At 39.7% G+C, this 25,237-nt stretch overlaps 2 protein-coding genes across 2 annotated transcripts in view; both read left to right on the top strand.

Moving 5' to 3' along the window:
* The first annotated feature begins 11,456 nt into the window (after positions 1-11,456).
* On the top strand, positions 11,457-14,663 carry LOC118565204 (GTPase IMAP family member 9-like). Its single transcript, XM_036145152.1, has 2 exons — positions 11,457-11,499; positions 13,696-14,663. The coding sequence occupies exons 1-2, from the start codon at positions 11,457-11,459 to the stop codon at positions 14,496-14,498; spliced, it is 846 nt and encodes a 281-aa protein (XP_036001045.1). The 3' UTR covers positions 14,499-14,663.
* Positions 14,664-16,674: 2,011 nt separating this feature from the next.
* LOC105929624 (zinc finger C3H1 domain-containing protein) overlaps positions 16,675-25,237 on the top strand; it is a 43,740-nt gene continuing 35,177 nt past the window's right edge. The window contains 7 exon segments of the mRNA XM_036125451.1: positions 16,675-17,313; positions 17,902-18,303; positions 20,966-21,150; positions 23,357-23,771; positions 23,899-24,107; positions 24,185-24,308; positions 24,382-24,470. Coding sequence (XP_035981344.1) covers positions 16,782-17,313; positions 17,902-18,303; positions 20,966-21,150; positions 23,357-23,771; positions 23,899-24,107; positions 24,185-24,308; positions 24,382-24,470 — 1,956 coding nt within the window. The 5' untranslated portion in view covers positions 16,675-16,781.

Here is a 25,237-nt window from a genome sequence, read left to right as displayed (position 1 = left end):
ATTATGTATGGTGGGAGAAAAAATTGTAAACTCAAAAAATCCCTCTGATAAATTACATTTAAGAACGTAACATAAAACAGCTTCCAATGGTCTAATTTGTTCTTGTAAAGTAGAAAATTGCTGCAGATATATTGGCGTCACTGAGGAAATACAGATGGTTGCTGAAAAGCTTTTCCCCTTTAAACTTTCCTTGGAATAAGGCTGCCGTTCCCAGAATAACATGTTTGGTTAGGATTGTTGAGATAAAACACGCTCCAACACAAACCATGACATCTAAAGACAAACAGTCCAGGAGAAACACAGAGACTTTGTTTCACCCAGAAGTTCTTTAGAAAAGCAGCAGCTCGTCCTGCAGGATTTAAACTTCCTGTTGATTATTTCAGATGGGTTAATGTCTCCCAACAGCGTTCAGCAAACGGCTCCATGCTTCACATCCTGCAGAGCTCCTGTTTGGTTTTAACCGACCGGGGAAGCAGGAGCTGAAGCTCTTTGACTTCTCCAGCCTTTTAGTTTTTTAACCTTTCAAGTCTCGTCTCTTCAGCTTCAAAGCTTGCTGAAAATCTTCTGACACTGTATTAAGGAGCAATGCTCACCCTGCAGTATTAAACTGCCGTCAGAGCCAAATTTATCAAGTTGAAAACACTTATAGGCCACAAAATTCTTAGTAACTTTGTCTTTAATACTCCCCCAAAACGTTTGTTGCTAATCTGTGACTATACCAGAACTTAAAAGGTTCACATGTGACACGGTTTTATGAAATAATGAAGACCACAATGTTTATATTTTATATATTTGACTTTTATATTCATAACACACACACACACACACACACATATATATATATATATATATATATATATATATATATATATATATATATATATATATATATATATATATATATATATTCCAACCATTTTTATATATAGAAAAATGGTTGGAACATTTCCATGCAGCACAGGAATGAGACATCTTCTCTGATCCACATTCACTACAACAGAACTTAACTTCTTTCTGCCACATACAACATGGCGGTGACGTTGACGTACGTTGACGCGCCCAACGAGGCGTCTACGTATATGATGTCTATGCTCCACTCCACCATTCTCTGCCTTTTTTGGAGTATGATGGAGGCACTTGTAGTTTCAGCATCCTTCAGCTTGGACTACAAAATTGTGCCGTGAAATAAAAAAGACGGATTTCCAAGATTGGTAAAGTGGAAGTTCATGACTTTGTTTAGCAGCTCCGGAGCAAATACTATAATGTAATAGTTTAAATTTTTATTTTCAGACATACAGGGAACCTGATATTTGAGCCAGACATGGTGTTGTGCTTTAAAAGGTTTAGTTAAAAAAAATAACAAAGAAAGTCCTGGTGCAGGCAGGTAAAACCACTTTTAGCTTCTGAGGGAGGGTTGTTTTACTTTTAGCAACTTTTTTTTTTCTAATTTATAAGTGTCATAAATAGACTGCTGTCTTTCCTCTTTTTTTAACTTGAATATGTCACTTTTATAAGATGTTAATGACGATTTGCACACTTTTTAGCTTTAGTGTTTGTCTGGCACATTCATGCAAATGGCAGTTTTTTCATTGCTCTGTAAAACAATTGCTGCTTTAAAGACAATTTAATCTAATGACCAAATAATCTGACATGCAAATTTTTTATCTGTGGAAGGAAGTCAGGGCAACCGGAGAGAATTATCATTATTATATGTCTGTATGTATGTGGGACCATACAAACTACTGAGGACTGGTTTAAGTTGCTTCAGTGACATTTCAACCAGCTTGCAGTATCTGTTTTTCTGTTTAATTTTCATGGTGACTTCAGGTTAAGCCCTCTGTAGCTTGATACTTTTAATTTTTGTTTCTAACAGATTGCCTATATCAGTTTGGACATCCAGCGTATTTTTTAAATCATACTTCTTTCCAATTTATTGTGACAAGTTATGATTAGCACGGTAAGTTTAAGACCATTTGTAATATTCAGCTGTGGTCCAAAAAAGAGCTGTCATGGTGGGAAATTGTAATTTGCCCTGCAAATGCTTAGAAATATTTTAATCTAGTTTATTTTTTACTTACAGACAATATAAAAAAATGGTCTTTGTAGAAAAAGGACTTGACTTGCCTTTGAGTTCTTCTGTAGGTATCACCTGTGGAAAAACAGACATTTATAATTTTAATCTCAGAGCAACTGTCAGTTTAAATTTTTTATTACGCCAATTCTGTCCAGCAGAGGGAGATGTAACATCAGAATGATCTAAACTCATTTTCTGCCCTTTAGACCTTGAGATAGGCGTGTTCATATAATAAAAGCGGGACTATTATTATGCGTCATCAGACTCCAGATCGGATTGTTGCCAGATCCTGTAGTCATAATTTCATATCTATGTCGAGAAGTGGGATCAATTGTCAAATAACAAATTTATGTCATCTGAATAGTTCACGTTAAACTCATGCAGAGGGATCCCAGGTCAAACCCAGGACCTTCTTGCTGCAAGGCAAACGTGCTACAAACAACACACACGCACAAAATGCATATATATATATATATATATATATATATATATATATATATATATATATATATATATATATATATATATATATATATATATATATATTTGTGTGTGTGTGCGTGTGTTCCTTTCTTACCCAGTATGGGGTATAACATTTTCTTTTTTTCCCTTTCTTCTTTTGATATGGCTCAAAATAAAGCATTAATATATTAATGTAATTTATACAGAGAACCTAACTCTGCACTTTGCATCAACATTTGATGTAAATGCACCTTTCATCATTTCTCATATGCACCCACAAAGGCGTCTAAATTGTTAATTTAAAAGGTCTGAATGTGACATGGAGCTGTAACTATTTTTCTGTTGTTAGATTATGGAGGGCGATGCCTCCATCTTTGCTCCATCTTGACTCTATTTATTATTTTAAGAAACAGCTAAAGACACATTTATTCAGAGTGTTGTTTTTGTTTTTTTTTTTGGTGTTTTGGCTGTGTGATGTAGCATGTATGCTGTTTTTAACTTTTTAATGTTTTTATCATCTGTACTGTTTATGCGTGTTTTATCTTGAAAGACCTTTTAGTTTTTATCCTGTGGAAGGTGCTGTATAGCTAAAGTTTACTTGTTTACTTACAAAATAAAAATGCAGGAAATTATCTAGATTCTGGGTCAGGATAAAATGTGGTAAACTATATTAAATATTCTCCTTATTCTCAGCAGGAAGCATTTTAAGGGATGCCAACTCTCCCTCGTCTGCATAAAAGCAACAGCAAACAAGGCACAGCTGACAGATAAGCTCAATTTTCATCTAGAGGTCTTAAGTAATATGTACAAAGGGCTATTATTACCCTTACTTACACTTGGGGGAGAAAAAGCAAGAGCCATAACACATACAAAATTGTGGAAACACTGTTGGACTGTTGTTTTAAGCGAAGAGCAAAGTCTACTTTCAGATGTTACAGAAAAGTCGGGATCCCAGGAAGGAAAACGGGAAGAAACCAGAATCTGGAGTTCTTCTGCTGGTTCCTCAGCAGGCATCAGGGTTATTCTGTTTTCATTTTTCTGTTTCTTCCTGAATGCTTTTACCTTCCAGTGTTATCAGACTTTGTTCCCTGGTTTTTCTATTGTTGCATGTTTTTGTTTAACTGTTTGGATTCTTTCTGTCCCATATCAGATAATGAGCGACGCAGACCTTTTATCCACCACAGTCAGAAATTCATCATAAACAAACTTTCAGTTTAGCGTTTCAGAAGTAAAGATGACTGAAATTATCTTTAGATGCAAAAAACATAATAACCTTTCTGCTGGGTCTGTGGGTTCTAACAGAAACTAAAACTAGACATCAAGTCTCACCGAAGTCCGAAGTCTTCTTTGTTTTAGGTGTTCGTTCACAAATTTTCAGGGAGCAAAGATTCCAGTTGATGCAGAAAACGATTCTTCAGTCAGAAGCTTTTGATTTTTTTCCTGATTTGCAGAACATTCCTCCACAATCTGAGGATCATCTGGGCCAAACATCAGCAGACACAATGGCCTTAATTATGGTCTGAACAAAGACAACCTAATGGCATTCGTACAGAAAACATTCTGCTGAGAAGAATGAGGGAAAAATATCAGCTCTGATTCCAGAGACACAACAAGGTAAAGATGGTTATAAAGGCTAAAAACGCTGTTTTCACACAGAAGTTTATTTCCTGCCGTCCACTGAGAAGCAATTACACAGAGAAACGCTGAATCTGAAGCGACTCCATATATCCTACTGTATGTTGAGGAAGGTTGCTGTGATGTATACCAGCTTACCAGGTGTTCCCATTAGTGTTTCATTTACATCTACTAGTAGATCTTCAAAAAGTATTACTAGTTTGCCTTGGCAAAGGGTGCCGAATCAGGATTCTTAAAGAAACGGGGATAGAATGACAAGGAAACAATGATACATGTTTAAACTGACTGTGATTTATTTATGACACACCAGTTGGTGTATTATTACTGAAATGTGCTTAAAAATAAATTTTCCTGCCTATGAGATGATGCAAGCATCTCTTTTGTGTGACGTCACCCTATTGTTCATCTCCTTCCAGACAAATCAGTGATTTAGTTGCTGTTTTAACTGCAAAAGAAATCTCCCTCATACTGTCCCGATCTTATTATACGTTTATCCTCTTGCACCCGTATGCAAAGCTGACACGCCTTTCTGTGTATGATAATGACAATGGGTCTCGTCATCGTAGATCTTGTCGGTCACAAAAAGATAAAAAAAAAAGTCTATGTGACTTGACTAAGTTTGCTGTTAAACCTGCAGAAAAGGTTAAGACACACCAGAAGTGGACCAAATACTTTGAGAAGACCAAACATGTCACTGAGAACTTCTGAAGACTGCACAGTTTGTCTCGTCTTTGCTCGTCTCTCACGCAATGCAATTGTTGCTTGGCTTTTCTCACTGCTGCAGAGCCAGTGGGCCAAAGATAGGAGCCAAACATCCCTGATTAAGATCTGATCCAAACTAACATATGGATGGGCAGACGAGGAGGACGAAGAAATAAAAATCTGAATGTAGGAATAAACTAAAGACTCAAGTATAATTTTTTATATAAATAAGTGTCCTTGTGAGACGCCTACTTTTTATAATTACATTCAAAAGAAAAGATAGGATAGTTATTACTATTCGAATATTATTTTTGATTTTTGTTTCTTTGTCCAGTATGACTCAAAAAGTAAATTTTCTAACAGAAGACCCATTATTACTATTTTCAAGTCATTTTTTTCCATTTGTTTACTTCTGAAAGTTTATCTGAAGTTTGTTATTTACCTATTCTTTCTAACCACACAGAGAATGAATTCTTTAAATATATTAAAATAAGTATAATTACAGTATTTCAACTGGGCCAAGCGTCCTCTTCTTCTAACTCAGGGGTAGTGATGATCAGATTTACAAAGGCGTGAGATTTGTTTATGTTTCCTGCTCACCACCTGCTCCATGCTCCCTGTCTCCTGTTGGGTCTCTATTGAAATGACCTGCGGGTTTTCACCACTTCATCCCTGTTGTTCTGGTTCTGTTTTGTTTCTGTCTTCACCAGAAATTGCTGCTGCTCTGCTCTGATTCACTTGTTTAGGTTCCTCTCATCGCGCAACATATAGAGCATCCGTTATTCATGCAAAGTGAGCACAACACAGAGACTACCTGTTTTTTCTGCAGCTGCCGCGTTAACGTCACATAAAGTTTCCAGTGACTCGAGTTTTTTTTTCCTGAATTATTGAAGCTGTGTGTCCACCAGCAGCAACAGGAGCTGGGTTGGAGTTTTGTAAAACTGGAATTATTTAACATAACTCCGATTATTTAACATAACTCTGGGGATCCAGTGACTTTAGAGGATATCTCAGGTTTACTTGATAAACTGAAAATTTCTGCCTGTCCAAACAACATTCTCCCTGCAGTGTTGTTTAAAAAAGGTTTTCCCTGCTATCAGCCCTTGTATTGTGGAGATTTACAATACTTCACTTTCAACAGGTGTGGTTCCAAGTTCTTTCAAGCACGCTATTGTTGAGCCATTGTTGAAAAAGTGCAATTTGGATCCTACCCCGCTTAATAATTACAGATCTTTCTCCAAGAACCGTTTTATGCCCATTACTCTTGAAAAGGTAGTGGCAGAACAGCTTTCCTTTAAAGAAAAGCATTAGCTCTTTGAGAAATTTCAGTATGGATTTTGTAAGCTCCAATCCACAGAAACTCCGTTACTTTAAGCTATAGTTGGTAATCCTGTTCAGAAACAGTGTTTTCTATACTGGGTGAAATGGTCCTTCCATCCTGAAAGTAGTCAATACATTATGTATTCAGAAAAAGGAGGTTAAAAAAATTATTCACTCTGGGAGCAGCTGGCCAGTAAAAACTCTGACCAATCTCTAACATTCGGTCTGAATGGCAGGGATTGGTCAGAGTTTTGTTTCTGCTCTCAACTCCCTCTGTCCCTCAAGTTCCAGGCGTATCGCCTTATCTATTGGTTGTCCTACGTGCCAAGCATTCTGACGCGCTCAGGTAATGCCAGTTTGCGTATTGTTCCTTCTTAGTTTCTGCTTGCTGGCTCCGTATGCACTAGGGTGACCAGACGTCCCCGATTTCCAGGGACAGTCCCCATTTTGGATCACCTGTCCCCGGCAAAGGCTGTCCCAGGAAATGTTCCTGATTTCAGTGTCCCATGATGGAGTAAAAACCTGTTGCGCAACAAGAGGTATTTGCATGGTGTAGCAGAAGAGCTGACCTGAATGCGCCTTCCCCGCCCCGTCGGTGTTGCAGATCATGCAAAACAAACCAACCCCAAGACAGAGATTCTGCTGAGTCGTCCTGTGCAGTTATTCAACAGGGGACTTGGGGGATCACCGACCCTAGCTTTCACATTTCCAGGGACATTTTGATGTGTGCTGACTCTGGAGCATCCACGGTATTGGTTCTTACATCTGCCTTTGATACTGTCGATCACAGTACTTTGATAAATAAACTTCTAGACGTTGTCGGTCTATCAAGCAAGGTGCTATAGTGGTTTAAATCTTGCCTCTCTGGAACGTCTTCAAGTCTTTTTGCTAACCAGTTCATGTCAGATGCAAATTACTTGCTGTGGGGTACCACAGGGCTCTGTCTTGGGACCTATTCTTTTTCTTTTATATAATTTCTCCCTAGGCCAGATAATCAGGCAGTTCCCTGGTGTGTCTTATCATTTCTATGCTGATGATACGTAGTTCCTTTCTTCATTTAAGCCAACTGAACATTTTGAATATAAGTTGTCCTGCTTGATAAACTGTTAATGACATTAAAAGGCTCTGTGACAACTACTTGCAGGTAAACTCTGATAAGACGGAAACACTAATTATTGCCCATGAGAACCAAATAACGGAAATTAAGAAATTTCAGGGTGCATTGGCCTCCTCTGTAGAACCAAGCCTCAGAAACGTTGGCATAACTATTGATTCTTCTGTGTCACTAGAGTGTCAATCCCATGGTTTAATCAGAAACGGCTTCTTTCAGCTAAGAAAAATTTTTAAGTTTTGAGCTTTGGTATCAAAAGCTGTATTGGAGATGATAATTTATGCTTTTATTTAATCTCATCTTGACTATTGTAACAGCCTGTTTATGTGTTTGAAAAAGAAAGATCTTGGCTATCTGCATTTAGTGCAGAATGCTGCAGTGAGGCTTTTAACCAACACAAGAAAAAATAGCTTATTACCCCAGTTTTAATCTCTTTACATTGGCTAAATGTAAAGAGGTATATTTCAGAGTTCATTTTAAAAACGTTGCCTTTACTTTTAAAGCCCTGAGTGATGAAGCTCCAGCTTATATTACCAACTTTTTACAATTGTATTCCCCTTCTCGTAGTTGGAGATCATCCAGCCTAAGGCTGTTAATGGTTCCACAAGCTAATTTCAGGACCAGAGGGGATCGAACTTTTAGAGATGTGGCCCCCAGACTGTGGAATGTGCTGCCTTCATCTTTGAGCTGACTTTACTCTGATCACTCTTTTAAGAAGCAGTTGAGGACCCATTTGTTATAATTGGCTTTTTACTAGTTTTTGAATATTTTTTTTTGCTATAAGGTTGCATTTATGCCGTCAATGTTTTTTCTTCTTTTTCTATCTTTTTCTTTGTTTTATGTTTTCTTATTGTGAAGCACTTTGTGGTATTTATCCTTTGAAAGATGTTACAAAAATTAAGTTTACATAGTTACAAACGTATTTACTTACGTATTTAGTTATACTTATTTAATTACTTATTTACATACTTATACTTATTTAATCCATTACTTAATTACTTATACTTATTTATTTACTTGTTTACCTACTTATACTTATTTCCTTCCTTATTTACATACTTATTTACATACTTACTTATTTACTTACTATCTAACAAATGACTGATAGTGAAGTAGTCTAAAGAAAGTCCAAAAACTCTGAAAGTACGTCAGAAACCCTTGATAACTTTTGATCTTTAGGGTCCAGATGCCTTAGAGTATTGTAAATAAGTAAACCTTTACTGGGTAAAAAAAAACCTAAAAACGCTGAACATTGTCGCGTGCATTTATGGATGTAAGTGAATTTAAGATCATTTGTATAACAAGGATAATGTAAAAATATGAGACATGATAAAGATCTTTCCTCACAAAGCACTCAGGTTATCTGTGTTCTCCATACATTTTATCATTACTCACACGGGAGGTTTTCGTACTTCAAGTCTTCCTGTATTTGATGGGAGGGGACTAGAATCAGACTGTATAAGAAGAGTCAAACTGTTCATCAGCAACACACCAACAACTGCCTAACATTGACACACTTCCAACTACTGCAAAGAACATGCCCAAAAGTAAAGGTGAGTTCAGAGAAAACCTGTAAACTTATTCCGGTTTAAAAAAAACAGTTTTCATGAGAACGATTTGATAATTGCTTTATTATTTTCGATATTTTGAATATATGATCTTGTTGTTGTGGAAATTCTGAAGAGGATATGATTTATCTTCCATCTCCAAGGCAAGACAAATATATTCGTATATTTCAGTGACAAGAGATACAAACTGCTGCACAAGAAGAGAAAATAAGAAAACACACAGTGGAAAGTACATCAAAGTGGAATAGTAGCAACATGTCTAGATAAGTTGGACTACAAACATAATTTAATGATGTTTCAGATAACTACAACAGTTTAAATAGGACATTAACATTCAAAGGTACTGACAACTTTCTGCAATGTATTTAGGTGCTAAACGATTGAGGGATTTATAGACTAACAGAAGTATTTTAACGTCTATTCTCTGAGATCCAGGGAGCCAGTGGAAGGACTTCAGAACTCGGGTCCACGTTTTCTACTTTCTACAGCGTTCTGGATCAGCTACAATTACAATCATGGTTCATTTTAAACATTTCTGTAGATACTGTATTAATTTGTCTTGATGGCAAAGAAAAAAATTATATTACCATAACAAATATATTTTTTTTTTTATTCTATCATCAATTTATTTCTGCCTGCTTCATCCCTTTTAGGCTTACAGGTGGTCATGGCGCATGCTATGTGTTTTATATCTGTAACACGTTAATGTTTTACTAACAATTAAACATAAAAACCTTTTTTAGTAATCAATTAATAATTTCTTTGTAGATTAATTGATTAATCCTGTATATCTGGTTGGCAAAAACCATAGATAATATAGTTAGGGCAGCACCTAATGATTAATTTTGCTAACTGATTAATCCGTAAATTATTTTTAGGTGAATGGATTATACATTGGATAACAAAAGTTGCTCAGAATCTGAACTAGGTGAGGCTAAAGCTGCCACTTCAGGAGTTCTGGACAAACCATATCTACAGAAAAAAAAAAATTTTTTCGTGAGATTTTCTGAGATGCAGAAAATATATATTGTTGTAAAGTTTTGGCTCAATTAATGCTCTAAGTAGGGTTTTCTTTCACTAAATGATGTTTTAGAGTCTGTATGCTATGATAATTTGATTACCAAATGAGCGAAGGCAAGTTTATTTGTATAGCACATTTACATTAACAAGACAATTCAAAGTGCCTTACATGAACAGAACAAAGAAAGAACATTACAGAAAAAAAGGACATTGAGCAGAATAAAAGCAGCAGCAAACAACAAATATTAACATTCTAAGGCAACTCTAATCAAATAGTTTTTAACCATGATTTAAAGTAACTCATGGTTTCAGCACTTTTACAGACTTCTAGGAGTTTGTTCCAGATACGTGGTACATAATCACCCTAAAAATTTTGGGGGGAAAAATTAGTTTTTAGCAAATTTATTTTCTAATTATATTACAAAATCACAAAAATTAGATCATCCCTCCATCTTGGGCAAATAGTTCAATACATGGAGCGTGTGCTACATTCATCTTTCTTCGTCCACATACACCGGCGTCAGCTTTAATGTTGCATATGTGTCCGTTCACACCGAACACGAATCAGGCGGCCTGAGCGGGGGATTTACATATTTTCCCTATGCAAAAGATCCTTATACGAACCACGCAATTAGAGTGATGTGATTGGCACGATTCGTGCAGAACAAGAGCGAAGTGGAACATCTGGCTTTTGCAGAAGTTCAAAAATCTGAACTTTTCTGTCAAATTGCGTCACATCAACTAATCAGGGACTGGTTGATGTGACAAGTGGTGAAGGAGCTCAAAGCAGACAAAGCTTTTTTGAATCAAAATGGAAGATAGAAAAATATATGTTGAAATGAAAACTCATGAGCTCATGCAAAACATCACATTGCACTACATTAGTGTGCGGTTTGCATGGTCAGATGGAAAATGTATAAGTTTTAAATATTTATCTTCTTAGACCACACATCACCCCACAGGTAAAACACCCAAAACATTAACTACATTAAACCAGATAGCCCTTTAATCTGTGTACTATTATTAACACTTTCTGTCACTCTCTTACATCAAATAGTAAATACAGATCTGACCTTAAGCATGTCAGAGTTAGGATAAAAAATTACCACAAACCATTAATACACAGAACGATAGTTATGTAAGTGAGTTAAATAATTTCCTATTGAAAAACATAAAGCCATATTATTCACTTTGTATTGTTTTTTGAAGGCAGTCAGCAGCAGGCCAGCTGAGCATTTATTTCAAGCAAAGGGAAAGATCCAGGTGAGGCTTGTGTCCCTTGCAGGGATAGATAGATTAAGAACGGGAAAGGATAACGAGCTAAAGGAAATTATGTGTTTGGTGTTAGTGCACTGATAGCTCTACGCCTAAAGTGATAATAAAGTGGACTCTCTATCAGACACTTGAGTCAGTGGTCCAGGTGTCTGCTTTGTGTTTCTTATGAATTGTGATTTAATTTAAGTCACACATCCTCATTTTTCTGTGTTCTGTAATGAAAGAATTATTATGTTTGCCGTGCATAACAATTGTCTTTTGTCTGACAGCAAAAAAATTTAAAGAGGAGATGACTTCAGGAGAGCAGAGTGAGACGGTGCAGGAGCATCCAGGTGAGATACTGACAGCGTTGAGATTGTGGTGGTGTAGATCAGATCATTTCCATTTTATTTTTTTTGTAAATGATGACCTTTTACTAATACTGTCAGAAAGTTTTCAGAATAAATAGTGTAAAACCTGAACATTATCTTCCTTATATGCATACAGTCATCGTATTCTTAGCTGGTCTTCAAAAGAGTCAGAAGATAAATGAGATGCTTTTGCAGAGGCGACAGATTTTGGTCCCAGAATATGTTAAATAACAGATGAACTGTTTAAGGGTCAGTCTGTGTAACTTGCAGCAGATTGTTTCTTGTTTTCTGCTACATTTCCAAAGCATGGAAGGTTCCAGATGTTGTTTTATCTCAGGTTATTGTGAGATGTTAAAAAGTTACTTCTGAATGCTACATTTTGCACACAAAATGATATTGTCATAATTCTTTTTGATTTGATACAATTCTTCTTCTTGATTTTCTACTCATTCCAAAGGATATTTAGTGGATTTAGTGTAGTATTGGGATTCGGGCTACAAAATAAAAACTTTCAAACACATAAATACTGTATTTATGTTGTTTACAAAGCCATGCGCGTGCATGTACGTCCATGTGAACAGCTGCCACTCAAGCTTAGCTCCTCCCTGCCCTAAAATGCCACCGTCAGAGCAGCTGAGCGCTGGAGCAACATGGCGAAGAGCACATCCAGCAGATCAAAATCTTCCCTAGTTAACAGCATTCTAAAGTTTTGTGTTACTTAGTTCTTCTCTAGATACATTCCTCCGACATGTGAGGCTGTTTTGCTTTGTTATCCTTTACAAATATGTGAATAGGAGGCCACATGTGAGAAGGGAAGGGAAAGGGGAGGCCGGGTGGCAGCTGGAGTGAAGGTAGAAGGAGGCGTGGCCAGTCAGACATCTTATTTTGGTCTACATCAGGGGTGTCAAACTCATTTTGGTTGAGGGGCCGCATACAGCTTAATCTGATCTCAAGAGGGCCACACAAGTAAACTCATTGCAAGATTAAATAGAACTAATAAAAGTGGACTTGTTGTTGATTTTTATATTAAATGAATTTCACTTTTACACAATATATTATGAATAACCTCAGCGTTTTTAAGAAAAGTATGTGCAATTTCAACAATACTTTTACTCAGGTAAACATTTACTTGTGCATTATGGATAAGAACTGATCACAGTGATTGTACAATGTTGAAAAACATTTATTCACATTTTTTGGAACTTAAAAACATTGTCCTGCAGGACAAAATACATCAAACAGATAAAAATTAAGAAATGATTTAAAATCAATTTTCCACATCTGAAGCTCAGTGCTACCATCTGCTGATTAAAACACAGCGCCCCTCGTGGACAATATAAGAACTGCAGATTTTCAATTAAACGAAGTACATGTTTTTTTCAATAATTGTTTTATCATTCTCTTCCTTTTATCTCCTCTTTCTTTCACCTTTTCTTTTTTTCTTCTTGTTCTGTCCATATCATTTGAGATATTCCCCGCACAAATCATAATAAAACTATTCACATTCATAAATCAAGCGGAGCACTATGGCAAAAGCATTACTGCTCCACTTGTGAAAGTCAAATCTGATGAGCTCCTTTTGGCATTAAGATTTTTTTTTTTTTTTTTTGAATAATGATAATGCATTTAGTCACCGGGCCGTATGTTTGACACCCCTGGTCTACAGCAGTGCTCAAGCACCACCTTGTGGTGAAATTTCGCTTGTTACTCCTTTAAAGAAAGCTGTGGGTAGAATATTGAGACTGCAGGGGGGGGGGGACTTAGTTGGTGAATGATTTCTTCTAAACTTTTTCAGTTTATGAGGCTGAAATGGGACATTTTGTCCAAATCAGGTCTAGTTGGAGACAATTTTGGTTCTGAACTTGACGTGGATGTCCAGACTGCTCCTCTATTGTTTTGAACTTTCTCAGTGAAGAAGATAGCACATTTGTTGCATGCCCTGGTGGAGTGGAGTTCAGATGCTACATTTGTTTATTTAAATAACAGAATAATCACAATTAATCTGATAATTGGTTTCAGATCTATATTTAGTTAACAAAAAAGTATACCAAAAGACTGAAGCAGTAAATGAACCTACAGGAATTAAAGGGGAAATAATATACATCAATTCTTATTTTAATCAAACATTTATTTATAAATTACGAAACATTATTTTAATTAATTTCCTTCTGCTCACAGATCCAGAAGACAGTGAAATTACCATTTTGCTCATTGGCAAGACTGGAATTGGCAAGAGCTCTGCAGGAAACACCATCATACAACCAAGTCGTTCTCAGTTTGGAGAAAATCCACTGGTGTGCGAGAAGAAAGTACGTCTTAGGCGTTATTGCCGTGAATTGGGAGTAATTGATACTCCAGGTCTGTTTCCCACCAGATTAACAGCTGTGGAGATGAAGAAACAGGTGGCGACATGCGTCTCAATGTGTGCCCCTGGTCCTCATGTGTTCCTGATTGTGATAGACCCAAAACGTTTCTCAAGAGAAGACCAAGACCTGGTGGAAATCATCAAGAAGATGTTTGGAGAAGAAGCTGTCAGATACACCATGGTCTTGTTCACCCACAGAGATCAAATGGAGAGAGATGGAGTCTCAGGGGAAAGATTTCTGTATTTCAACCCCTCTTTTAATGAGTTGCTAAGCAAATGTCAGGGAGGATATCATGTTTTTAACAACAATGAAAACAATCTTGAGGAGAATAGGAGGCAAGTTGATGAACTGGTGGAGAAGATTGACGGCATGGTTCAGAGAAATGGAGGCAGGCGCTACACAAACACAATGTTCAGGGAGGCCCAGAGAGCCGTTCGCCGGGAGATGGCTCAGTATCAGGAACCAGGCCCAGAAAAAAGAAGGAGAGCTGCAGAGAAAAACAACTCGTTTATTCGAGCTGTTGAGCAAGCTGCTGCTGCTGCAGCTGCTGTTGGAGTGGCAGAAGTGTTGGAAGGAGTCAGAGCAACGAGAGAGGATCGGTGTGTAACTCAGTGATAGTCGTCTGATTAGAAACAGCTGAAAATAACAACAATTAGGGTGTTCAATGTTGATTAGGTCCTGTTTGGTTATTTATTCCTCATAATCATCTGAAATATCTAGTTAGAGAATAATAATTATTCACTACATAATGAAAATGTTTATTGCGCATAACATTTAGCATCATGTAAGATGTAAAGACAACAATTAAAAACTGCAAGTTTTTGATCTACATATTTAATATTAGAGAAATACCTTTGTTACATTATTTATCAGCAAAGTTTGAGGTCCCTCATCGAAATCCAACATAGCTGTTTCACACATTAAAGAGACTGCTGCTGTGATACACTGTTTATTGGCTCTTCTGTCAGTTTCTACCTTATTAAAGGTACATCTCAGAAAATGTTTATATTCCATAAGATCAGTACAAAAATTATATTTTAAACAGAAGCATCAAGCTTCTGGAAAGCATGTTTTTTTCTACATACACATTTCTACCATAACGTTGCAAATAACTAAATTATCCAGTAGATTTATTGTAGTTTAAATTTTTTTCAGCTAATAAACTAATATATTTGTTATGTTTTTGTAGTAAGAAGACAGTTTAAGACCATGTTGTAACCCGTGCAGCATAAACTGTGTCCAGATCTTGAAGATGGCATCACACAATCCCCTGCGCTGTCCTCATCGCCCGTGCTGAATCCTTCCTCTCCCGCAATGAGCAGCTTCCATACCACACAGATACATTTTATATACTGAGATATAAAATGCTTTCTATGGTAGTTCGGTAAAAGTTTTTTAACAGCTTACTGGAAAGTCCAGACTGCTTCAGTTTCCTGAAGAAGAGGAGCCACTAAACTATGCACTGTACGTATTATGTAGGTTGTGTCTGCATGTTATATGTTAAATTGTATGTTAAATTTCACCATGGTAAGACATGGTAACAATAAACATTTTTGATTCTTAAATGCCACCATTTTCTCTGCTCCTCTCTGAGACTTGATTTAAACTTGTACTGTTGCAAAGTTGTAACTTTGTAACTTCAAACTTGTATTCTCACATATGACACATCTGATGTCACACGTATGTATGAGTTTTTTTTTTTTTACTTTATTCAATCAAAAATGTACAAAGAAACATGGCAATTAACAACTGTACAAATCCTCAATGGACAAAACCGAGACATACTGAATGAAGTATTTAAACACCAAACTAAAACACAATTAAATTAAGAGAACAAAACAAAAAAGACATTAAATTAAATTAATTATTAGCAGAAATAACAGAAAATCTGTACTTATTACAACTTATTACAAGGGTGAGTACGTCATATTATTGTATATTTGTGGGTAGTGTCAGTAACACTTTGACAACCAGGAACAAATACAAATCTTAAATCTATTCACGTTTATTGACTTACATTTACAAATCCAGACACCTACAAATAAGTTTATATTGACAGCTATCTTACCCCATATAAATACCTTGGTTGTGTCAGTCTTGGGGCAAAATAAAAGTAGATTCCGATAATCAGACTGCATCAGTTTCGTCCTTCCATATGGTCTGCTTCCAGGAAGCTGAACTCTCGCTTTTTATCGCTGTATTTGTAACTTCAAACTTGTATTCTCACAGATGACACATCTGATGTCACACATATATATGATTTTTTTTTACTTTATTCAATCAAAAATGTACAAAGAAACATGGCAATTAACAATTGTGCAAATCCTCAATGGACAAAACCGAGACCTACTGAATGAAGTATTTAAACACCAAACTAAAACACAATTAAATTAAGAGAACAAAACAAAAAAGACATTAAATTAAATTAATTATTAGCAGAAATTACAGAAAATCTGTACTTATTACAACTTATTACAAGGGTGAGTACATCATATTATTGTATATTTGTGGGTAGTGTCAGTAACATTTTGACAACCAGGAACAAATACAAATCTTAAATCTATTCACGTTTATTGACTTACATTTACAAATCCAGACACCTACGTATAAGTTTATATTGACAGCTATCTTACCCCATATAAATACCTTGGTTGTGTCAGTCTTGGGGCAAAATAAAAGCAGATTCCGATAATCAGACTGCATCAGTTTCGTCCTTCCTTATATGGTCTGCTTCCAGGAAGCTGAACTCTCGCTTTGTATCGCGGTAGTTCAGGTTAACAGCAGTTCAGCTAGAAGTGAGCTAGCCGAGAAGATCGGGGCAGCCGGACGTAGGACAAGCGAGAGATCCAGCCAGAGGACGCGGCCGCCCGGTGATCCACAGCGCGCGATCACCCTGACATGAAAGGAAATAAAGCCGGTCGACCAACGGCAGAGGACGGGGAGCTAGAGGACGGAGAGATCTGTGATGACGAAACCGAGGAGAGGGCTCCACCGCGGCGGGGGGAGGGGCGTAGGCCCCGCGGCGGCGCCAGGCCGCGGCCGAGAAAACAGCACCAATCACCGCACGGCATGCGGCCTCTACTGGGTCCACCACAGCAGAACTTTAGGCTCATGATGCCCTACAACCCCGGGCCTCACCTCCACGGGCCGTTCCCCCCCAACCTGAGGCAGCCTGACCGGCCTCCTGCCCCGCCGCCTCCCGGGATGCCGCCGCTGCCGCCGCCGCCCGGACTCGGGCTGCACGGAGAGACCAACAACCGGTCCAACTTCTGGGAGCGGAGCCACGGAGCCCTCGGGAGGTTTCGGCATCGGGTGTTGCCGAACGGAGGCCGGGGGTCCTGGAACCGAGGCAGAGGTGTTGGGGGGAACAGCAGAGGCGGGCATGGGAGACCCGGACCCGTGGACCTCCACGGATCCCCCTCCAGAAAGCGTATCCTTTATGGATCTGACGGGTTCAGAACCGGACCCGGTTGGTCACCTGACACATTTAGGGTTATTCCTGATTATGGGTCATTGGTTCTGACGAGATTACAGCCGTTTGAAAGTGAACATCAGTTTTTTATAAAAAAAACAAGTGAAAATGTTTAATTATGCGTCCATTAAATAAAGGTCGTGTTTCCTCACACCTGGACAGGTAGCAGAAAAAGATTTATCTAAAAAAAATTACCGATCCAGATCAGAGCGATCCATGTGCTTTGGTTCTGCTGCCCCAGATTTTATATTTATTTAAAAATTAAGAGGTGTTACTACGGTGATTTATGTGCTTTGGTAACAGTTTATTTTCAAATGATTAAGCTGCTCTGGTTTTCTCTGCTGTTTGAAAAGGATTAGAAAATTATAGAAAAATAGTTTAGATGAAATGTTAGTTGTTTTTTCTTTTTTTCATTAAACTGGAAGTTTCTGGACCAACTTCCCTCGGTCAGCATTGTGGGCAAAAAAAAAAAAGATTTAATAATTTCCCCACTTCTCTTTTCCCCGACTCTCAAAAATAATTAGGTTTCCTTATCAGGAACCTCAGAGAAGCCGGGGCCCAGGGTCCGGGTCAGGAAGGTGGGCTCCAACATCAACAGACCCGACCCCAGCATGGACGAGAGCTTCGAGGACCTGCTGTCCAAGTACAAGCAGATCCAGCTGGAGCTCGATTGCATCCGCAAAGCCGAGACCATGGCGCTGGAGCCGGCCGCGGAGGACGCCGACGCCGCCGCCGCCGCCGCTCCTCCGGCGGACGCCGCACTGGTACCAGAACCAACACCAGAACTGCCTTTGGGTCCAGTGGGAGCAGAGCAGCTGGAGCAGGACGAGAAGAAAGTTTTCCAGGCGTTCAACATCAAACCGCTTCGGCATAAACTTCCCACGCCCGCGGAGCTGGACGAGCTGCGGTGCAGGCTGGAGGCGGAGGACGGAGGAGGCGGCGCTGATGGTGAGTCTGATGGCCGGAACCGCTCTGCTGCTCCCCTGTCCTCCTCTGGACCGGCGCCCCGTGGTGAGGGGAGCGGTCTCAGGATGCAGGTTTAACAGCATCTCCAGGTTTGGCACACAGAAATTAAAGGTGCATAGCCACGTTATGACTTTTATTTTTTATATATGTTACAGGTCCCAAATATGGGACTGTAATAACAAATTTAAATATCCTGAAAGACAGGTGAAATAAAAGGAGATTTAGACACAGCAGCTTTCCATGTTTTCTCCCAAATTGGATCTGAGTTATTTATTCAGAATAAACCACAAAACACCTGTGCATCAACTGTCTCGCTCAAGCTCCAGTGTGGTGCACAACACACAAAGCACACAATACACAAATATACAATAGTAGATAGCAATGCATACATAACAATTCATACAAAACATTGCCATATTGTAATCTCCCAATATAACAGAATATCACATATCCTATGCTCTATATTCATCTTCCAACATATCAGTTATCCAAGGCCACTGTGGCTTCATAGAGTGCTTTAACATGGCTACATTGTGATTAAAGTTGTAGCTGCATATAGCTGCCTAGCAAATACTGGGCTAAAACATTCAAACTGCATTTGATTACTGACAAAGGCTACAAGATATAAGAATCACTTTAAATCACTTAAACTAAACAGCAATGACCATTTACAAAACCCTTTGTAAACCCTGTTTGTGCGGACTAATTCCTACTTGTTCAAGTTGGCAAAATAACCGTTTTTAAAAACAGTGTGTACTTATTCATCTTCACCCGTGTGTATTTGCTAAATCATAGTCATTAAACTTGTCAACATAACCGCTTCTAACAAGCTGAGTGTCGGAGCTCAACATGCTATGTTACCTGAAAATGAACCAAGAGACGGCAGCTAACTGTTTGCAGTACCGTTATTCCAGTTAAACCGTTATTCTACTGGCTAACGGTTTACAGTAGCCTACCTCAGCTAGCTGCCTTGATCAACGGCAAACTTTCTTTTTATACTTTTATTGTTAGATTATAAACAACACTACAATCGGTTATCAAACAGACATGTAAAGATGGACAGTTTACCCATTACTGACCTGAAAGACAGGTGGAATAAAAGGAGATTTAGACACAGCAGCTTTCCATGTTTTCTACCAAATTGGATCTGAGAGCAAGCGGAGGTCCGTTCCCATAGCAACCGGAACGCAACTGCTTGTGCCATTCCTTAAAGCGACAGTGTAAATATATATATATATATATATATATATATATATATATATGTGTACATAGAGATCATATTAATTTACTAATAAACATATGACCAATGTGGTCACCTGTTTTGGGTGCGCCACATATACGTCAGCAGTAGCTCCCTCTGGTTGCATAGAAAGTTTTTTTTTTTATGAAAGATTACCACGTCCTGATGGCGTATTAGTTGTTAGTTTTGGTGTTTTATACTTTGTTTTTGCTCAGTTTGTTAGTAAATAAAGCCTTTCGTGTCATTTACGATTTTAACGGAAGTACATCACTGCGCATGCGCAGCAGGAGTTAAAACAAGGAAGCGGCTAACGGCTAATAGCATCTCCCAGCGAAACAACGAAGAATGTTCCAAGTTCCTGTGGGGAAAAAAAGTCGAGAAAAATATGATTCCAAGAGGAAAAAGACGGGAAAGTCTCTGGGAAAACGGTATAAATGTTGGTGTTCACTGAAGCAGACGCTAAACCTGCTGAGGCTCAGGTGTGACCACAAAGTAGATTGACGTTAGTAAATGTTCTGATAATGAGGCTCTTAAAGTTGCTGTAGATCGGTTTATGTAATTAATAATACTGAGCTGCGGCTTTACTGTGAGGCGTTGCAGAGGGTCAGGCTCGGTCCGGCATTATTTACAAGGTATTTATTAATTAAGAAAACCGGCATTATGATAGTTCTGGAATTCTGTCACTAGATGGCGCCACGTCGGTTTACCGTATTTTTCGAACTATAAGACGCACATAAAAATCCTTAAATTTTCTCAAAAATTCCTGCCGTGCCTTATATCTGTCTACAAGACTGCCTGACAATATAAAAGTTACGTTTATTTTGGCCTTATGTTAGAAACAGGGTAGTGTAGTGCAGCTACTCTGTCCTCCTGACAGAGACGGATAGAGAGCTGTGGACGTGGAGGGGTGGAGGGATATTACACACTTAGAGGAATATTTAGTGCACCATATAATCCGGATATCCTTATTGTCTGAAAAATACAATATATTTGTTAAGCACGCCCGAGAGCACATTATCTTTCGGCTCAAGAAGGACCATGAAAACTACCAAGATGGAGGCTTGGTGTATAAAACCTTATTTTATTATGACCAAACGGTTTTTGGTCTTTTTTTATAAGCATACTATGTAGCTATGTACCTTTTAACTTTAAGAACATGTTTCCATCAAAAAGACGGCTTCATCTGAGGCGGTTCTCCGCGTCAACTAGTGGATCGGCGCCACCTGTGATGAGTAAAAAGCTGTTTTGCTGCATTCTGCTCAGTAAGGGAGTGGCTAACAGCAGAAAATGTCAGCCTAACTGTGTCAGCCGGTTTCCACGCTCAGACACGAGGCTTTGACTCTGCAAGAAACCCAGCTTTCCTTTCAGGTGGTGTTTCATTTTAGCGTCGCTGTGTGCCACCAGGTGCCGAAGCAGGAAGCTCGGAGGCCGCAGAACCTGAAGGAAATGCGGCTGCAGCTGTGGAGAAGCGGAGCGTGACCTGTGGCGAGGAAACCAGTCAAGAGGAGAAGCGGAGCGCCCAGGATGTCGGCTTGTGTCGCAGCGAATCGTCGGCCTCCAGCGAGGAGTCCATCGTGTCGTGTGACAAGGTGAGCTGTGATGGTTGCCGCTACGCCCCGCTGGACGCAGCACGACTGACTGAACACACAGATCGGTTCATGTATGTCAGTCTGTAGGAGTCAACGAGTGTTTTCAGATAGACTCTGGGTTACTGGTGCACGCCTGGTCAACATTTCTGGCCCCGCCCCTCTTTCTGTTTGTCTGTCACCAAACCCCGTGATATTCCAGCTGCTCCAGATCTGAGTAAGTCGGTTAGGAAGAGGTGAAATCCACTGAGCTATATAATACACTGGAGTGCTGATTTTGCCGAAAAACTGAAGTCACTGGCCGCCATCTTGCTACTCCCTACTCTCACAGAATCCCACAGGATTTGGTTGCAACAACAAGCAGTTTTCTGGCTGTGTGAAAACGTTTCACAGGTAATTCTACAGTCAGTGGATGTACTAACACTATCAACTACTAGGAAATTAGGTGCTGAAATATTTTACATGTTATTCATATTAGATATATATGTATATATAAGTATGTGTATATGTGTATATATATGTATACACATATGTAAATATATGTTTTTGTATATTGTTATTTATATATTTATAAATGTTAAACATATATATTTAAATGAATAAAATGCAAAATATTTCAGCACATGACTTTCTCAGTACTTGATAGTTTTGGAACATGACATAAAAGTATATGGCATTTGACATTTTAAAAGTTTTAAGCCCCCCTGAACATGAGAAAATCCTCGTTATTCGATGCTGTAGCGCACATATTCCCTAATTACTGGGGGGAAATAGGGAGTACCAATATGGCGGCTGGTGGCTTCAAAGCAACTCGTTCAAACAGACGGTGATTAGCACTCCAGTGTATTATATAGCTCAGTGGTGAAATCGGCTGCAATGATCTCAGGATAGTTCACTGTGACTACCAGACTACTACAAAACGAATATAACGAAGGATGAACTGTGAAATCTAAGTGTTTAATTCAGTTTTCCCACGTTGTGCTGGAAGAGGAGCAGAATTATCCTGGAATGTCCTGCAAAATTACTTTTTTTCTATCCTGCAAAGTTACTTCATTTATCCTGCAAAGTTATTTTATTATCCTGCTAAGTTACTTTATTCTGGAATCCACTGCAATTCACTGAAATTCTTAAGCTGTATGCAAATGAAATTTCGTTCTGTACGCACTCTGTGCATACAAAATGACGATAAAGTTTGTCTAAGTCTAAGAATAAGGACGCAGCAGTGGAGTTGGGTAGAGGGCATCGGTTTTGCACTACGAGGTTCTTCAGATCTGTAGAGCAGCGTGTTGTTGGCTGGTTTGAGGAGCTAATTCAGCCATTTGATTAAGCCGTGTTGGACCAGGGACACATCCTAAAAGTTGCAGGACACCGGACCTCCAGGATCGGAATTGAAGGCCCCTGGTCTAGACCATCCTCACCCACCGTCCTGTCAGGATCTCTAATCTACGAACACGGCTGCATGCTGCATCAGACACGCACACACAGCTTGGTTCAGTTGATTACTTTACCTCGTTTGCACGGAGATGGGTCCGTCTGTTGACGTCTGCAGGTGCGTGTCGGTCTGTTTGGCCTCCACAGATCCAGTGGGAACTCCTCTGAAGCGGACCTGCCGAACCCAACCCTGAACATTTCAAACTCGGTGTCTGGGCTGCAACACACCGCAGCTCAATGTCCTGCTTGGTTTCAGTGAGCAGGATACGGCAGGCAGTCTGATAGATGCACTGCAAAACAGAACTTAAAATAAGTAAAATGTTCTTAAAATTAGTGGATTTTTCCTTGATTTGAGCAGGTAAATGAGATGATTTGCCAATGGAATAAGATTTTTGCACTTAAAATAGGAACAATTCATCTCTATCATCTTATTTCAAGTGCAGGATGTCTAATTATCTTATTTTAGGGGTCAAAATACTCATTCCATTGGCAATTAATCTTATTCACCCGCTCAAAGCAAGGACAAATACACTAACTTTAAGAACATTTTACTTATTTTTAGATACATTTTTCCAGTGTGCTGTCTGTGGTAGTAAAAATAGAAAATGGGCAGATGCCATCATTTCCATTAGCATGATAGCGCTGCAGCCATGTGAAATATTTTTACCAGGTTCTCGTTGTTCTCTGGTGGGGGGGGGGGGACCTGTTGGATGCCTCCCAGCAGGTCGTGGGTCATGTGACCATGTGACGTTAACGGCGTGTAACTTTTTCTTCTCAGCCCGTGGAGAAGATGGAGGAGGAAGAGCTGTCAGAGCTGCAGCTCCGCCTCCTGGCGCTGCAGTCGGCCAGTAAGAAGTGGCAGCAGCAGGAGCAGCAGGTGATGAGGAAGAGCAAAGACCGGATCGTTAAAGCCTCCCAGGAGAAGAACTCTCTTCCTGGTCCCGGGGCAACTCCGCCTGACCGGCAACGGGTCACGACCAGGTCCGCCTCTTCTGCAGCTGCCGCCGCCGCCGCCGCAGCAGAGCAGAACAGGAGCAGGTCCACGCTGTCAGACAGGGATAAAAACAAGAGCGGGCCCCGGCCGGCCGACAGAGACCGACTCAAACAGAGTCCGAAACCCGGCCCCAGAGTCCCGGCTGACAGGAGCCGAACTCCGGGAAAAGCTCATGGCACAAAGAGGCTGATCAGTCCAGGTGAGGCGACTCTGAGAGACGTGTGTGTGCGTTTCGCCTGCAGACGCCCTGTGGTGGCTTTGCTCCCCGCCAGGTCACGACCGCCCGTCTGATCTGACGGGCCTCGACTCTGCCGCTCTCTCTCCAGGCTCCACCGCCAAGCAGGCGGCCAGGAAACAGCAGCTCCGCACCTGGAAGCTGCAGCAGCAGCGGAAGCAGGACGAGACTCGGCGGCAGGAGGAGGACGATCGGCGGAAACGTGAGGAGGAGATCCGCCGCATCCGGGACCTGTCCAACCAGGACGAGCAGTACAACCGCTTCATGAAGCTGGTGGGGGGGAAGCGGACGCGCAGCAGGGTAAGAGCTCACCCTGTGCTCAGGTGTATGTGTGTGTGATGGTTTCACGCAGTCACCAATCAGCTGTCCGTGTACAGTCCAGAGACCAGGACCACAGGAAATGTGCCGGAAAGCCCGGTCTGGACACCTCGGGGAACCTCTACCAGTACGACAACTACGACGAGGTTGCAATGGACACGGACAGTGAGACCAGCTCGCCAGGTGAGCAGGAAACACGTGAACTGCTCTGTGCTTCCTCTTTACTGTTAAATAAGACGTTTCCTGTTTTCATCAGTGCCGTCGCCACTGCACAGCCTGCTGCCTGCAGATGAGACGGCGTGCTTTCCTCCCCTGGGCCTCTATGTGGCTGAGGGCTACGGAATGGTATGCTCCCCACAACTATCTTCATTTTTAACATCAGCCCCTTAAAAGCGAACACTTCCCACCATTCTGATACTTTCATTTAAACTCTGAAATGAGCTTCTCAGAATGGAGCACTTCCCAACACTCTGATAGTGGAACACTTCGTACCAACTCCTCAAAATGAAATGCTTCCCACACTGTAAGAAAAACTGAGGATGAAGTGTGATCATTTATTGTAAACCTGTATTAGAAAGTCCTCCACAACAGCGTTGTCTACTATCGACTCATCAAATTGGAGCGCGCCCCACCACCATAATCCCTCAATGTAAACTCAAAATGGAACGCTCCTTTCTAACCCTGACCCTTTCCTGTAAATTCAGAATGGAATGCTTCCCCTTTAAAAAAAAAAAAATTATATAAACTTAAAATGGAACGCTCCCCATTACCTTCACCCTTTATGGCAGGGGTGCCCAAACTTTTTGGCTCGTGGGCTGAAATTATGAAGTGAAAAGCACTCAAGGGCCAAAAAAATTAATAAAAAAAATAACATAACCAAACAATTGCAAAAAAATGTTTTACCTGCTCTACAAAATATGATCATTTTAAATAAACAAATTAGACAATCTGTATTCAGCCACTTTTAATAAATACATTCCAATCAGACTTTAGTGCAACAAAGTCTGCATTTGAGTTAAAGTCACTGGATAGATGTTTTTTGTGTTGTACCCAACAATTAAATGTAAGATTTTAACTTTAACTAATAATTATAAATAATAAAGTGTTGGTTG

Source organism: Fundulus heteroclitus, chromosome 2 (assembly GCF_011125445.2).
Source record: "Fundulus heteroclitus isolate FHET01 chromosome 2, MU-UCD_Fhet_4.1, whole genome shotgun sequence".
NCBI lineage: Eukaryota > Metazoa > Chordata > Actinopteri > Cyprinodontiformes > Fundulidae > Fundulus > Fundulus heteroclitus.
This window is presented reverse-complemented; position numbering and strand designations above follow the sequence as displayed.